Source organism: Zootoca vivipara, chromosome 7 (genome assembly GCF_965207765.1).
Source record: "Zootoca vivipara chromosome 7, rZooViv2.hap1.1, whole genome shotgun sequence".
Taxonomy (NCBI): Eukaryota; Metazoa; Chordata; class Lepidosauria; order Squamata; family Lacertidae; genus Zootoca; species Zootoca vivipara.
In genome coordinates, this window is record NC_142590.1 from 2,836,571 (window position 1) to 2,854,081 (window position 17,511).

The following is a 17,511-nucleotide window of genomic DNA, read 5'->3' on the forward strand; positions in this document are numbered from 1 at the left end:
TGGTGGGAGCAGTCCAGGACTCCCTGGAGCCGGCTGCACATAGATTTTGCTGGGCCATTCCAAGGGAAGGTCTTTTTGGTTATCGTTGATGCATATTCCAAATGGTTAGAAGTGGCGATGGTCCCTAGCATGGCATCAGCTGCCGTAATCAAGGTGTTGAGGCAGCTGTTTGCAACCCACGGGTTACCTGAGACCATTGTATCAGATAATGGGGCAGCTTTTGTATCCCAAGAATTCAGGGCATTCTTGGCTGATAACTTCATAAGAGGGGTCACATCCGCGCCCTTTCACCCATCCTCCAATGGGCAGGCTGAGCGCATGGTAAGAACAGCCAAAGAATCCATTGCGCGCTTAATGGAGGGTAACTGGTCAGCTCGCATTGCACGAATGTTATTTTTGCAGCATGCGACGCCGTGTACTGCGACGGGCAAGTCGCCAGCTGAACTGCTCTTAGGTAGAAGACTGGTAACGGTGCTGGATTATGTCCACCCAGATAAAATGCCAAACCGTAATTCAAGAGCAACCCCCCAGGCTGAGACTGACACAACAAGGTATCTCGCCCCTGAAGATCTGGTCTGGGTGAGGAACTATTCACGAGGTCCACGGTGGGTGGCCGGTGTGATCACCCGGGCTAGTGGACCTGTGTCCTATTATGTGACCTTGGAAAATGGGCAAGTTTGGAAGAGACATATAGATCAGCTGAGGCGCCGGGCGCTCAGCAGGGAGGAGTCAGATAATTCATCCCTGGCTAATGACGCACAGCTGCGAGACCAGAGTGAAGATGGCCCAGAGGTGCAGGCACCAGGGGCTTCAGCAAATGAACCAGGGTCTGCTAGTCCTCAGGATGACGAGGTACAGGTAGGGGACCCTGAGATGTCTGGGACTCCATCTGTTCCTGACGAAACCCCTATAGCAGCCCCTCCACCACAGGTAACACCCAATCCAGAACCTGCAACACCTGTTGTCAGGAGATCAAGTAGAAGTTGTAGGACCCCACAGTACCTGAGGGATTACGTCTGCTGTGCTCACTAGGGGGGGAGGGGTGTTGTGTATTGAGTCAAAGGATTTTATCTCTGTATTATTATTGTCTGTATTTGCATTAGGATAAAGTAACTGCCTTTTGGTTCCAGAGGGTACAGCTACTATTGGTTCATTTAAGCTGCTGTATTTGGATCCTCTGTCTTATTGGTTCCCTCCAAAAGGCAGCACGGTGATTGCCTGATATTGTTCCCTCCAAAATGTATCCCCTTCTAGCTAGTTCCCTGTCCCTATAAATGTAGCCTTCCTGCCCTCACAGTCAGTCTTGTTCACTTAAATAAAGAGCTGTTACTAGAGAACTGTCTCCAGCATGTTTTGTCAAGAGAGCTGAAATCACAAACCCCACGTCACAACACTCCCATTGCTTGGTCCCAGCTCCTGCCAACTTAGCAGTTCGAAAGCATGTCAAAATGCAAGTAGATAAATAGGAACTGCTACAGCGGGAAGGTAAACGGCGTTTCCGTGTGCTGCTCTGGTTTGCCAGAAGCGGCTTTGTCATGCTGGCCACATGACCTGGAAGCTGTACACTGGCTCCCTCGGCCAATAATGCGAGATGAGCGCGCAACCCCAGAGTCAGTCACGACTGGACCTAATGGTCAGGGGTCCCATTACCTTTACAGTGGTACAACCAAAGCCAAAAATGTAAAGCATTGCAACAGAGATTCCCAGGGCAGTCCAACATTTCAGGGGGGAACTCTTGGAGACTATGATGATTCAAAACACCATTTTAGAACATAACCAAGATGAGGCAGCATTCTAAGGCACAATGTTAGGAGCCTGGTATGATCCAAATAGTCTTTTAAAATGCAACCTTCAGCTGTGCTGAAATCTGTCCTTCAGTCAATCAAAAGCTTTCTTCCTCTTTGAAAGAGGCCTTCATTTTTCTGCCTCGTTCTCAGAGCACTTTAGAATTTCATGAGATGCAGGGTTTTGAGCTTAGTTTATCATTTTGAGGTGGCTGGTGGCGGTTTGGGTGTCCCGGTAAATGTTCCCCCAGTACTCTGTCATCTCCCTGCCTCCTGTACTTCCTGAACTGAAAAATCCCCAAGGGAGGACACCCCTCACTATGCCTCCCCTGGACTTTGGTTGAAGTGTGGTCATCTGGGAGGACTGCAGAGTACAGACCACTGGTGAGACATAATAATGGCCAGTGTGGTGGGGCAAAGCCATGGATCTGCCCTTCCAACACTGGCATTGCTACAGCTTAACTGAACAGGGCTGGGGTGGGTAGTGTGGTGGCAAGGTCGGAGCTGGGCACTGGTGGGAGCACCGGATTGTGTCTGCCAGTGAGTGAAAGAAAGAAGGAAGGAAAGTGAAATATTCTCGGAGGCAAGAGTGAATTTCATGCTCTTTATTCAGCTCATAGTCATCAGGGAGAAGAAGAGAAGAATGCCCTTTCCCCAAAACCATATGCTTATATACATTATTTACACAATGGGCCTTGTGTGATTGGCTACTTCAGGGCTACACCTGTGGGCCAATCAGTTTGTGGATTGACTTCTGCCAGCCGCCTGATTGGCTGCTCCTGCAGGCCAATCAGGTTGCGGATTCACTTCCACCTGGAGTTGGATTGGGTGGCTCCTGCGGACCAATCAGACTGCTGATTCTGGATCCTATTGTTCTATGATTCAGCTCAGTACATAACAGAAAGAAAGAAAGGGTACTCACAAACACTCCTCAAAAGTAAAGTAAGTGCATCAAAAACCCTGCACCCCACCCATGAGAATTCTTCTGAAATTTTCTCTCCCCTTTTATAATTTTTGGATGCAATTTCTTTTCTCACTAATTGATGGAGAATGATTTGGGGGGGTGGGGGTGAGAGAGAGAAGCAGTACTATTTTCCAGCATACTCCTAACTTGAAGTAGCAAAGAAAGGAAGAGGAGAAGCAGAAGAATAACCCAGTTGTGAAAAGAAAGGTATCAGAAAAATGTGCTTATAAACATGGGCTGTTATACTTGGCCGTCTTCCTTTGAAGCAAGCCTATTTTTGCCCTAGCTGTAGGTGTCTGTGAAGTGAACATTGCTTTGAGATCTGCAAACCAAGTATTTCAATCCGTTTCCTGTCTTGGTGGCAAAGCTAACCAGCTTTTCAAAAACACAAGATCAAATGCTACCCCTATCAGTTCTTGTTACTGTGATTGGCCAAATATCCCACAACTATATGGAGGCCACATAGAGCTCATGTTCTTATAACAACAACAAGAATCTTGTAATATTTGCCACTATTTCACTATATAAACAATGAAAAGAAGAGAAATATTGTCCTCATCCATTGCAATACTCAACTAGAAGAGGAGATGACAGCCCAGGCAAGATGGAAATTAGTTGGCCTCTGAAACAGCCTGGAAACTAAGAGAAGGTCAGAATGTTGGTCAAGGATCAAGGTGTTAATGCAGAGTTTAGTAGGTTCACAGCTGGAATAGCCATCCCACAGCTGAGACAGAAAGAGCAAGTTGCCTCAGCATAGCCCTGGAGCAACTGTTAGCGTTAGGTGGTGTGGATTAGGTAGTCATGATTAAACCCCTGCCTTCTGAATGCTGCAAGAGCTGGTGCCCTTTTTATGTATCTGCCAGGTATTTGAGATCAGGAAGCCTACCCATCTCCTGCTCAGGACTACTGCTGTATGAGGACTCTGCACCTGAGGATTTCTAGTGCAGGGCAATGACCATAATGAGAGGAAACCAGTAGCAATCCTCCACCCACCCACCGTGGAAAGAGAAACTGACACTGGGTCATTTTTTAATATATTAACCACTAATTCTCCACCTACGCTCCACAGGAAGCAATAAAATGAGTTGTATTTGCAGACAGAAAGTATCTGCAAAGGATCCTTTCAAAACCTCAACAGTGTTTTGCCAACTCCATCCACACTGGACAGGCCAGTGATGCAATTATCCTTTATTTCTAAAAACTGCCACAAATCAGGCCTGAAGAAAACATGGGAGCATGACACAGAAACTAGCGGGATACAGCAGGCTGACAACAGCACCATCTAGATGCTCCATAAAATGTAGGTGTGAAAAGGATGTCCAGTCCAGAGAAAGGGGCTAGAAAGAAAATCTCTCTTTGCTTGGCACTGCTGGATCTTCTTTGGCGATCACTCATAGCCGAGTAAGATTGTCTTCCATAAACACGGTTTTAACAATGAGTCCGTAAGTGACTGTGGAGGCCAATTCTGGATCCACACGTCCTTCCACAGTGGGGACATTGGTTTCTGGGCTGGAGTTGATCATAGTGCCTTAGCACGTTTCTCCCTTGTGTCCTGAGTTCAAGTGTAGCATGACCCAGAACAGTACAGTATTGCATTTGAACAGATGATAAAGGTCCATCCCTGGGGATTGGCTTGTAAAGGCTGTTTCACACATGCTGGTCATTACTTGCTGCTGCAGTCATCAAGATGATCATGTCTCTGTGAACCTTAAAGACCAACTAAGTTTGTCATTGGTAAGAGCTTTCAGCTTTCTCTAAGGTTCTACTGGAAGTAATTTTTTAATTTTTAATTTTGTTTTGACTACGTCAGACCAACATGGCTACCTACCTGTAACTATGTCTCTGTGAGTTTATTCACTGTCATTTGTTATCTCTTCTGTGTTCATACCCCTGAGGACATATAATAGCTTCTTGGATGCTAAATCCCGTTCTGAGGAGTAAGGAAGAGGTAGGGGAGAAGAAGAGAGAGAAATGACCATGAACAGAGAGAGAGGACTTGTTCTCCCTGTATATTTCTTGGCCAGGAGAGATGGTCTGGCTAGACAGATGAAGATTCCTTTTGAAAGAATCCTGGAAGAGACACAAAACAAGAACATATCTTGCACTGCATGCATCCCTCCCAGAGCTGGGTGTGTGGTTTATCATTTGTCCAACATCTAGCAGGGTGGACTGTCCTTAAATCCTCAGTCTGATTGCACGGAAAACCCCTGCCTGCTTTCAATTGCTTGCTTTGGGAAGATTTCCTCCTCTTTCCCTCCCTCTCTCCCTCTATCTCTGATGTGTGTATACGTGTCTTGCGACTCCTATGCCCTTTTGGCAATTCCACTTTCTCTCTCCCACCCCTCAGATTCATTATGTTCTCTCTCCCCCCCCCCCTTCATGACTGAATCTCCCCATTAAAAACGTTATTGGAAATTCCCATTATAACCACAGATCTGGTGATGCTAAAACTTTGTTAGTTTTGAGTGGCTGCCAGAATTCAAAATACCAATCCCTCATCTGAACAATGCAAGTGTCATTGAAAAGTCAAATACTCATCCCAGTTTTTTAAGCACTGACTGGTTTACAGGTCACATCCAACTTCAAGGTCAGTCATTGAATGTGTGGGCTTGCCAATTCTGGAGCAAAATGTAGGTTCACACCGCTCCCCTCACTACACCTCTGGGTGGAATCAGCATGATATGAATCAGCACAATGCACTGCATTACACATTTTGGACTATTAGATGTCACTGCAGATGTCACTGCAGGAGAGAGGAGGAAGTAGTCGTGTGTGATGGGAAATGCAACAGAGAGAGAGAGAGAGAGAGAGAGAGAGAGAGAGAGAGAGAGAGAGAGAGAGAGAGAGAGACTGGGAGACTGGGAGATGGGTGTCTGGGGATTAGCACCCAAGCATCACCCCCTTTCCCACAATTTAGTTTCTTTGTACAGCTACTGAGTTAACTGAGAGCAGGAGGCTAGTCAGAGGTCTGTGTGGGATCTCTTACCTCCAGCTCTCTCTAGGTTGCTTTCTGGGGCAAAGAGGTCTTTCTCAGCATATCCATCATGAGAAAACCCTCTTCTTTCATAAGAGCTTCTTGCCATGTCTGCTCAGTTTCTCACGTCCTCTGGCAAGCCGCCTGTTTCCGGAAAAGTCAGTGTAAATAGTGAGGATGTCTGAGAGCAGACATTGGAAGGGAAGGGAAGGGAACACATGTGAACACATGATAAAAAGCTGTTTACATTTATTATTAAAGGGGGATGGGCTCATTCCCAGAAGGCAGCTGCTAAGAAAGCTATGGGATTGGAAAACCAAGGCTAGTGAATAGCATAGCTCATAGGGCAGTGTCATAAATTGCAATGTTCCTGATCCCTAATGAAGTGAGGTTTTTGCTACTTTCCTGGCTGCCTCTGTAAATATTCTGTAAATATGTGTGGGCTGTTTGCAGTGGTTAGACCTTGAGATAAAAAATTGAGAACTTTGATCATATGTAGGAAGAAAGCACAGGAGTTAATGCTGGTTCTAAACCAGAGTGTCTCAGAAGATTAAAAGCGACCCATACCTATAATATCTTATAAAGGAGTCACGGAATTTCAAAACAAACCAGCGATTCTAAAACACAAAAGGTTGAAAGAGAATTGTAAGACAGATGAAGGGAAAGAGAATTGTGAGACAGATGTGGGTATATGGAGCTCAAGGTCACTACGTCAGGGAGTAGGCAAGTGTTGGCAAATGATTCAGCCTGGAGCAGCTTAGGAACGTATTTGGCACTTTCGAAATATCCACCAAGACCTTCCTTGACCTAAGACAGTGCCTACAACATCTTCAGATTCAGTTTTTTGGCTCTCATCCAGCCTGTTGCCACTTTAAGGCACCAATACAGCACCAATACAGCTTCACTAGGTCCAGATGGTATAGAGCAGGGGTCCCCAAACTTACCCGGCTTTGGGCCAGTGCCCACAGCGCCGATCGTGTGGCGGGCCGGAGGGCGGGGGAGCGCGTGCCCATACATGTGCACACACGCTATTTCCAGCGCACTTCCGGGTCGGAGCACCGGAAAAAGCTTGTGCACATGCGCACGGGCCTCCTCCAACCTGGAAGTGCGCCGGGAAATGATGCTTACACATGCGCGCAAGCTATTTCCGGCGCTCCTCCAACCTGGAAGTGGGTAGCTGCACCGGTAAGAGCAGGTGGTGGCAGCGGGGGGGGGGGGTATTGCGGGCAAGATAAAAGAGGCCTGCGGGCCATATCCGGCCCGCGGACCGTAGTCTGGGGGTGTCTGGTATAGAGAGTGAGTGAGCCTGGTGTCATCCACATAATGATGATGCCAAACCCCAAATCCATTGGTGACAACACTCAACAGCTTCATATAGATGTTAAGTGTGGGATATGTCAGTCAAATCATACATTCTAAGAGAGGACTGACTGCATCTATGTGACAGTCAGTTTTCTCATTTGGTCTGCTACTGATAGGAGTGTTAAGTAGTAAATGCTCTGATGGAGTCTTTTTTGGGCTCACTAATCTATATATATATATATAAATGTAAACTGGGCGTGTGGGTTAGTCTCCACTTTTCTCTGAAACCACTTGAACGTTCAAATTTGGACACAACAACCCAAGCGAATATGTGAGTACCATATACAGGTTGTGTAGATAGATGTCACACCTATGGCATGTAAAGCCCCGTTTTTTGAAGCTCAAAACCCACACAGCAGGCTGTGCTGTGCATGCTGGGAAAGGAACCAGGTTACACAACATCACCCTCTATCGGTGGCTACACTGGTACTGCAGCTAGAAAACCTTCCCTCTCCACAACACCTTGGCTCGCCTTTACAGACTAGGCCGAATGGAAATGGGGACTTGCCTGGGTGGGGGTTGGGGGGAGGAGGGGGCGGGATATGTCATGGATCGGGACAGGGTGGGGGGAATCACAGAGATGAGCCACAGCAACACGTGGCCAGGCCAGCTGGTATCTAGTATCTAGTTTATATGTTATGTAACCTAAGTATGTACTCAGTGAATATGACAGTAAAGTAGTTTATGTTATTATCATTCAGATTCATGTGTATTTTTCTTTAAGAGGGACAAAAGGGATTATCAACCAGGAAGGCAAGAAAGCAGGAAGGTAGAAGGCATAATTATTAAAAGGACTCAAACGAGTTAGCAATCCGCTTGCTGCTGTGTAAACTAAAACAAGGAATCGTTTATATTATATAAACATTCCTACATTAAGAAGCACTGGGGACAAGATGGGACATTTGCAGCCCCTCGGTACAGCTGCCATGGTACTGCCCCTTAGTCACCCAATGCTATTCTCTACAGTAGGTAGGAGCAGAACCACTGTATCACCATGGCTCCAACCCGCAATCTTCTGAGCCAGGAGGATACCATGGTTAATGGTATCAAAAGCCACCAAGACATCAAGGAGAATCAACAGGGACACCATCTCCTGATACGAGTAATCAACAAGAGGAACCAAAGCCATCCTAGTGCCAAAAGCAGACTAGAAGCTGGATTTGAAATGGGTCAAGATAACTGGTTTAATCCTTCCTCCAATACTCTTAATTGTTGCACTGGCCAGACACAGATTTATTACCTCTCTGGGGGGAAAAGCTAACTTTAATTGGATCAGGGCTGTCATATTTAGTGACTGCTGTAAAAAGGACAATTTGCATAAAATTTGCATGTGCTTATTTGATGCATAGATGCATATGCAGGCATAATTATTATAATTTAAATAGAAATACAATACATTTCCCCATAGTGAGCAAGAATGACCAGGTGACATGCATACCTGTCTACTGACAGGAAACGTCAACACTCTCCGTCTTAGGTTTCATTAACTTAATATAAGCCTTGGACCGGACAGCTCTTCAGATAAGAGGATTCTTCCAGGGGACTGTTCTCTTACAGAAGACTTGCCTCCAAAGTACTCTCCTACTGAGCAACAAAAGCAAACAATAGTCTTAGCGGGCCTTTTCTCTATTTATAGCATATAACCCAAGATACCCTGGCACAGTTACTAAGCACCAAAGATATAAGGGCACTTTCACTATCTACCTAAAGCCAGCAGCAAGCCCATTGTGCTCTCCCATTGTGCCAATCTTTATGAAAGTGGTAATGATTAGAAAGAGGATGATCATCCTCATGCATAAATAGAGATTACAAATGTGTCCTAAATAGCTGATGAGTTGCAAATGGTAATTATACCTGGGCATAAACTCCTATTCAAGCAGAAGCTCATTCAGAGCCCTTGGAGACGTGGCTGTTTAAATACAATGAGAAATATGTCCTCAGTCATGAGCTTTTTATGAGCAGGACAGTTTAGTCCTATGGAGTACAGAGAGCTGTTTCCCCAGTCCTCTCCTATGCTGCATTTCAATTCAAACCTGGAGGGGTAGTCATGGTTGCCTGGGCTTCCACGTGCCACACAACGTGATGCGATGCTGCGGTGATTGAGTGGACTACAGTATACCATTTCTGAATACAGATGGGGAGAAGCAGTGGCATAGCATGGGGGGCACAGGGGTGGTTGCCCTGAGCACAAAATTGTTAGGGGGCGCAAAATTTGAGCAGCCAGTGCTGCCTCAGCATAGCTGAGTGCTTCTGTAAGCTGGGGTCCATTGAAAATGGCTTCTCCATGCAAATCAGGAAGTGACTTCTCCAGGCAATGGAACAACTCTTCTTTTCTTATCTCTGCAGATCTACTGGGTGATATGAACACCATTAGGCAGTTGAATGTGTATATACAGTGGTGCTTTGCAAGACTAAATTAATTCGTGCCGCAAGACGCTTTGTCTAGCGATAATTTCATCTTGTGAAGCGCGGGTTGCCACGGCAAAAAAACCAACCAAACAAAAAACCACTGAAAAACTTCGTCTTGCGAAGCACGGCCATTGAAAACTTCATCTTGTGAGTCACCAAAAACATCGCAAGACGCTTTCGTGTAGCGAGTTTTTCGTTGCACGAGGCATTTGTCTTGCAAGGTACCACTGTATACTCCATCCGTTTTACGCCTTCCCACCCGCTCTGTGCGGCCCCAGACACTGGCAACCCATGCTATGGCACTTAGGAGGAGATACCTTTTGTAAACACACCCTTATTAAACACCCCCTACCCCACAAAACCCCTCCTTACATGCACCTGTATGAAAAGTTCTAGTCCAACTCTTTGCCTGTGTGCTGGTTTTCCATTGACAGAGAGTTTTTAATGCAAGGAAGCATTTCTTTTTAAGGAATCCTTTTCTTTGTTCTCCTTACACCTTACCAAGAGGCTAGCTTGACTTGATTAGATTTTAACACTTGAAGGATGCAGGGATTAGAGGGGTCTGGCACCCAGTTTAACACCCCAAGCCTTGATTAAATTCTAACACTTGCTGGATCCAGGGATTCGACCAAGAATGAATGAAGCTATTGGGTTAGCCACCCTTGTTCTGAAACAACCTGGACTCAAGGCAGCTCAACATGTCTGCTTTGGCCCAAGTGTGTGATTAGCAATCACAATAAAATATTTTGCAAGCTCTTCTGCAACACATATGGGAATTCCTCAGCAGACAAGTTGCCTTGATGAGTTAATTGAAGAAAGGTGAATTACAGATGTTTTAAATACACGAGTAAATAATATAAAGGGTTCCCTGATGGTACAAAGTTTTAGAATTACTGCACTCCCAGCCTTTATTGCATTTGGTATTTGCATTGGATTTGAATTGTTGTTTATATATACACAACTGTTGGAACTCTTTTTATATATGCATTTATTTTATATATGTTTTCACTGGACTGTGAAATTGCTTCAAGATGCTTCATAGGAACAACAGTACATAAAAATCTGGACCTGAAGTGTGGTGCTAGCTGTAAGAGCTGAATGACACTAGAATTCCCCCCTCTCACACCAAATTTAAGTGTGTGTGTCTCCAGAATGCTCACACACCAACATGATGCATTTATCTTCTTAAAAATATGCTGCACAAAATGAAATATTGAGGGGAAAAGCCCAAACATCATTTTGTAGATGAACTGCAAAAATGTTGTAGTTACAGGTAGGTAGCTGTGTTGGTCTGGCGTAGTCAAAACAAGATTTAAAAATTTCCTTCCAGCAGCACCTTAGAGACCAACTAAGTTTGTCATTGCATGCACACTTCTTCAGATACACACAGTTACAAGGATCTCTAAGGTCCCTACCTATGGTCATTAGATGGAACCCATGGTTCCATTTCATTAGAATGGAACAGCAGCAACAAACCCCTAAAAACTGAAAACGGTTCACACATTCAAGCCTGAAACAGTTCCCCCTTTTTTCAGATGGAGTGGCTGCGTTTCGTGCATTCCTAAAGACTGAGTTTAGTGAAGAGAACCTGGAATTCTGGCTGGCTTGTGAGGAGTTCAAAAAGACACGCTCCACTGCCAAGCTGGCTTCCAAGGCACACAGGATTTTTGAAGAATTTATTGATGTGCAAGCACCACGAGAGGTTAGTAGATACAAGAAACCGTTATTCTGGCAGGATGAATCTTGGAAACAAGGGTGGTGGAGAGCAGCAGAGAACCCACCACTCACCATTCTTCCTAGGATTGGGGGCCACTTCTGGAACCTCAGTCTATTTGTTTGTTTGTTTGTATCTATTTCTATACCACCCTTCATCAGAGGATCACAGGGCAGTTTCAAAATAAAAACATAAAAATACATAACATAGTGCTACAGTTTATAACCCGGGAAGGGGAAGGGGGGGGAATCAGGCAATGTATGCTCACCACTGGCCTAGTTTGCACATACCACTAAGCCATGGTTGGATGGATGTAGAAGCTAACAGCCATTCAGGGATCCCTCCCCCAGAGAAGAAGGCTCTACCCACAGTCTTTTCCACTTGACTGTACAGTTTGCAAGACCATTTGACTTCCCATCTTCTGGGCATGAGCTACAGCGACTTGGGTTTAGATATGCACTCAGACCTAAAACTTGATAGATGGCAAGTACCAAAGGGTATTTGTAAGGGATAGAATGGAATAACATGGATACAGCAGGACTTGCTTACCAGTAAATATGGACTGACATGCACAGAAATATGCTTCATATTTCAAAGAGCCACAGAAATATGCTTCATGACATTACAATAAAGGTAAGGTGATTAAGAAATTAATTTGGTGATCTAGAGAAGGATCCTAAAACTTTGATTACCAGATGTCCAATATTGTAATGATCCTACTGCCTGTTTGTCAGGTGATCAGTATGAAAATATGAGAAGCCAGTGCATATCATAGAGTGGTCCAGCCTGGGTTCTTTCATTGCCTACCTGCTCTACCAGCTTGCTGCATCTTTCACCTGGCAAGTTCCATCATTGCACTTGGCCCAATATGTTCCACCCTGATTTTGCCCCCAAATCTATCTCACGCCTTGGCCAGTTTGGTTAAGAGTAAAAATTGACAATGCTAGCTGAAATTCTACATGGCTGCACATGTGTCATTGAGCCAAATGTACTCCAGGTTTGCTTTTCAGCTCAAAAGTGATGAATTAGGTTTGACAGCGTGACAAAAATGCTGTATTTGATTGTGGATGGAGGGTGGGGGCAGATAAGAATTGCCCCTGCTGCCTCGCACAAATTACATTTGTGTTTCTTTCTCAGGTAAACATAGACTTCCAGACCCGCGAGGTGACAAGACGGAACATACAGGAGCCCTCACCAACCTGCTTTGACCAGGCCCAGGGCAAAATTCACAGCCTTATGGAAAAAGACTCTTACCCTAGGTTCCTAAGGTCAAAAATGTATACAGACCTGCTTTCTCAAACCCAGAGGAGGCTCAGCTAGAGCAGAGATGGAGACTCCCCTCCTTAGATACCATGAGCTTCCTGCACCAGCCAAATCCATTTCCGTATGTGAAATTAAGTTCATTGGTGTTACAACAGCAGTAGAATGAGAGGGGGAGCGGAAGAAGCATGAAGAGTTGGGCTGTATGTGTATGTGTAAAACATTTCTCAGCATGAGTCCAGTGCTCTCTTTGGATCCTTGTGTGTGTGTGTGCGTGTGTGAGCAGACACCTATATTTTTAACTCTAGCAAATGCACACACACAACACTGAAACACTTTGTAGGTGGTGCTGTTTTCAGGAACATAATATCTGAGCTACATTTGATGCTGAATTCACTGGTTGTGAAGCCAGGGTTGTCAGTAAATAGTCACCTGTGCTGGACCACAAAGCAGATCCAGAAGGAGCACCTGCAGGGTCAGAGGCTGGCATTGTCGAGAAGCGCCAGGAGCAAGCGGCCAGAGGTGCAAGGCGCCATGCAGAAAGGACAGTCAAATGGCAGTAACTCGTCAGCCAGAAGGACATAGATCAGCAGGTAGCAGATGTTTAAAAAATGGAGAGCCAAGACAGACAAGGCTCTAGACTTGGCCTGGAGTGATTTACAGCCTGGCCAGATAAAACCAAATCTGTCTTAGGGTGGGGCAAAGTGGAGGCTTGAGGTGGATGGTACAACCAGTTTCCCCTTCGCTTTACCACCCGGAATAGTTTATCACAACAGGCAACCAGCCTGTTGATAAGAAAGTTTTGAATTCAAACCCTGACAAGAAGGTTCTACATCTCTTTTCTCCTGTATGTTCAGGCAGTTGATTTATTTTCCTTACCTTATTCAATAGGTTTTCAGACTGCTTTTAAGGCAAAACTGTATCCCAAAGAGGTTTGCGATACATAGCCATAATAAAAATCCAACAATAAAACCCATTCAAACATAATATCCAGCCTACCACAGAAAAAAAAGAAAAATAATTCAACCCTAAAAAGCAGTGTCCAGTTTCCAGATCCTAGATTAGCCTCCAATGTCCATGATTAAAAAGGTGACCCAAGGTTTGTTTAAAGTTAAGGTGAGATGGGCTTGCCTGCTTTCACTTGGAATCAAGTTCTATGACTGGGAAGCCACCACTGAAAAGACCTTCTTTGACAACACTCTGATGGGCTGTTGGAGCTGGGGCATACGAGAGAGTTAAAGCTGTGGTATTAATGCACAGGACTCAGACTAGCCCCTATGTGAAAAGAGATCAACACAGCTCCATTTTACTTGGATTTATATTGATGTGATCTTGAAACAGTCTCTCCCCCTAAGGGTTATCCCTTGCCCCTCTATATACAGCCATCTAAATTATACTGTCAGTCTCAGATATTTTGCATTTTAAGCTCCTGCTTCCACTTTGTTCTGAAGACTAGTGGGTGGGTTTGGTTTTTTATATATATAAAAAAACAGCATGCAGAGATGGGAAGTAGAAGCAGGGGGTGGGCAGTGTACTCCTTCTGAAATCTACTTCCTGCTTCTTTATTGCATGGATGGCCCTTTCAAAGAACTGTGAATACACTTGTCATATTGCCAGTATAAAGAGGCAAAGGTCATTCACCAAGAAACCAAAAACATGAAACCTCCTGCATATATGGGTTGGGCTCCTCCTGCCCTTAATACAACTAGCTCTACAACTAGATCTGTTAGGATGCTAAAACTTCTTGGCACCCTCGCCTATTAGTTCTTAGGTTCCCTCTGGGAAAGTCATAATGGTTCAAGTGTTGTAGAAAGAATTATCAGTTTGTGCTGTAGGGATACCCCTGTGATACTGGTGGTAAGAGTAAGAAATAAAAGAATGGCCAATCTCTTAGTAAGGTTGCCATCTCAGTATGCAGAACGGATTTCTATTTTGTGAAAAGCTCCAGATTTAAGCAGAACCAAGACGAGTCCAGATGACCTGGTGCGTCTCCTCACCCCATTCACAATCCCTTCCTCCCCAGCAACCACACTATGCAATATGACGTCTCTCGGTGGGTAAGAGAAGGAGGGTAAATAAAGTGGTGCAGGACTGAGTGCGAGAAACTGAAGCTGCAAAGCTTCTCCTAAAGAAACTGGAAGCACATCCAAGTTCCAAAGTGGCAGCCGTACAAAGCATGCCAGACAAGAATGAGAATGATCATTTTCCTGCTTTCATGCACCAATGGATACAAGTGGCACTGAACTCCACCATAATGCTATTTATCATCCTTACTACTGACTGTTATTTATTATTCACTGATTGATGTTGGTGCTGTGTGAACAATAAGAGGACATATTTGAAGGGGACCTGTTTAGAGGAAAAAATCTATCCCAGGTATAAATCCTAGTCTTGGAGAGCTGTTTATGTGTGTGAGTAGATAGATAGATATTAGGCATTATGCAGCATATATTTTTCTCCTTCCAATACAGCAGCATGCTCAGTTTTATGTGTATATGCAGATGTTGTATTCTATTACCTAAGAAGAAACACAGGTTAAAATAGACTCGTATGTAGACACCTGCTGTTTCATGATATTGGGCTCTGCAGTGAGCAAATATTTCAGGTCAAACTTTGTACTGGGGGTGGCCATGTAAGGAAGAATGAGGAAACAAGGTTCCATTGATCAAAAGGAGCAAGGCTGAAAGTGCATTTGAATCAGTGGTACCGTATCATGGGGTGCTGTGTCCTTCAAACACGGCACAATACACAGCCAATTACAAGCTCTGATGTGAGGCTGTGGTGGCAGCGGGGGTGGGGGTGGCTTCGGATTAAAAAATCTGTACTCTCCTTGCGTTTCAAGGTTTGCACAGACTCACCTGGCAATGTCTCTGTAAAGCATACACTGCATTAAAATGGCATTGGCCATGACAACAACTGAATCATAAAGCAGATTTGCTTTTCCAGCTTGGTGACATATTGGTTCCTGGAGCTTTAACTTCAGGAGAGGCGCACATTAAACCAGATGTTTCATAGCACAAGACATTTGAGGCCAGTCAGAGGCAAAAATTTAAAAATAAAAACCCCAACAGCATTCCATGTGGTGGCATAGCATAGCACCAAACTAAATATATGACAATTTGCTGCCCTTTAATGGTACTCCAAAATCTGCTGCCTGACTCCCATGACTAATGGTAAACAGGCTGTGTGTGGAATGGCAGGCAAAACTGGAGGCAGTCAATCAAGATGAAGCACTAAGCAAATATGAACTCAAGGGACTGGAACAGAAAGGCCCTGGGTGCCTGCCTGCCCTCCTCAGAAACTGCTGTGCAGATGTGCTCCAACATGATTTAGTCCATTTCCCAACTCCTAAGCAATTTCATTTAATGGCAGAGGCAGCTTCAGACTCCAAAGCTGAACCACACATGCAGCAGAATATTTATTTAACAACCCACAAAGCAGTTTACAAAGGGAAATGGACAACTATATTTAATAATATAAAAGACTGAAACTGATAAAATAATAATTCTACTCTCCCTCATTTTTACATTTCTGCTCCCTCAATGCTGTGATCTAAACCACTGAGCCTCTTGGGCTTGCCGATCAGAAGGTCGGCGGTTCAAATCCCCGCGACGGGGTGAGCTCCCATTGCTCTGGCCCAGCTCCTGCCAACGTAGCAGTTCGAAAGCATGCCAGTGCAAGTAGATAAATAGGTACCACTGGGGTGGGAAGGTAAATGGCGTTTCCATTCGCTTTGGCTTCCATCACAGTGTCCCTTTGCACCAGAAGTGGTTCAGTCCTGCTGGCCACATAGAACCATAGAATCATAGAATCATAGAGTTGGAAGAGACCACGAGGGCCATCCAGTCCAACCCCCTGCCAAGCAGGAAACACCATCAAAGCATTCTTGACATATGGCTGTCAAGCCTCTGCTTAAAGACCTCCAAAGAAGGAGACTCCACCACACTCCTTGGTGTCTGTGGACAAATGCCGGCTCCCTCAGCCTGAAAGCGAGATGAGTGCCGCAACCCCAAAGTTGCCTTTGACTGGACTTAACCGTCCAGGGGTCCTTTACCTTTTACCTTAGCTGCCGGAACTCACCATGGACACCTCCCTTGTTCTCTTATAATGGCAGTGGCACTCACCTGAGGTGCCAGAACTGAGTTCTGGTGAGTTCCAGCTGAAAAAAGCCCTGCTACAATCTATATGGTGCAGCTTTCCTTGGGCTTTTACCACATCAGAATGAAGGAGCAGGGTGTGCGCAGAGAAATCGAAAACTAAAGCACACAGACAACTAGCAGGTCGAGGGAAAATGGCAATCTACAATCCTCCCCTCCCCAGCATGCACAGGACATATTTGGGATTCAGGATTAGGCAGTTTCCATATAAATGTTTTTGTGAATGCCACATGTGTTGATTTGGGTGTTAGACACCTGCAAGCCACATGGCAGCTTCCTAGCAAATGCTGAGCAAAGCATTCTGAAGCAAGTTTTTCAATGAACACCCCCTTAGTCTAGACTTATGGTAAGCGAGCAGACATGCAATTTGCTCTTTATTTTCTTCCAGACTGTCAACATGTATCACAAATAGCTAATTTAGGTACCTGTTGGGAGATGGACCAGTAAAAGTTGTGGACCAGAAAATTTTGTGGGCTTATTTGCAAGGCTGTTCCGTAAGGACTGACGCCTTCTTTTCCCTCAGTGCTCTTTAAGCTTGCAGCATTAAGTAGCAATCCTATAACACTTACATGGGATGGTTCATCGTTCAGTATAGGCACAACATTCACACTGCTGTCCTGGTAATGTAAACTTTTTTCCAAAAAATGTAGAGCTTTAGCACAAGTTGTCTGTCTGCATGCTATTATCTCTCTTAGTCCCAGAGAGTTAGTCCCATGGCTCTCATTACAGGAAAGAGATTTAATAATATTGATAACGTATAATGAAATGGAACTTCTCATCTGAAAGCATTATAATTATTTGGGGGGACTGCTTTTGTGCAAGCAGCATCTCTCTCTTGGGGATGAAAATAGCCTAACAACCATTCAGAGTCAATTTTTAATGGGGGA

The 17,511-nt window shown here is 44.8% G+C and overlaps 1 protein-coding gene across 1 annotated transcript in view; it reads left to right on the top strand.

Annotated features, from left to right (window-relative positions):
- Nucleotides 1-15,381, top strand: part of RGS8 (regulator of G protein signaling 8) — a 34,934-nt gene extending 19,553 nt beyond the window's left edge. Inside the window, exons 5-6 of the mRNA XM_088673574.1 lie at nt 11,029-11,195; nt 12,345-15,381. Of these exons, the coding sequence (XP_088529700.1) occupies nt 11,029-11,195; nt 12,345-12,527 (350 nt within the window). The 3' untranslated portion in view covers nt 12,528-15,381. The remainder of the gene's footprint in view (nt 1-11,028; nt 11,196-12,344) is intronic.
- The last annotated feature ends 2,130 nt before the right edge of the window (nt 15,382-17,511 follow it).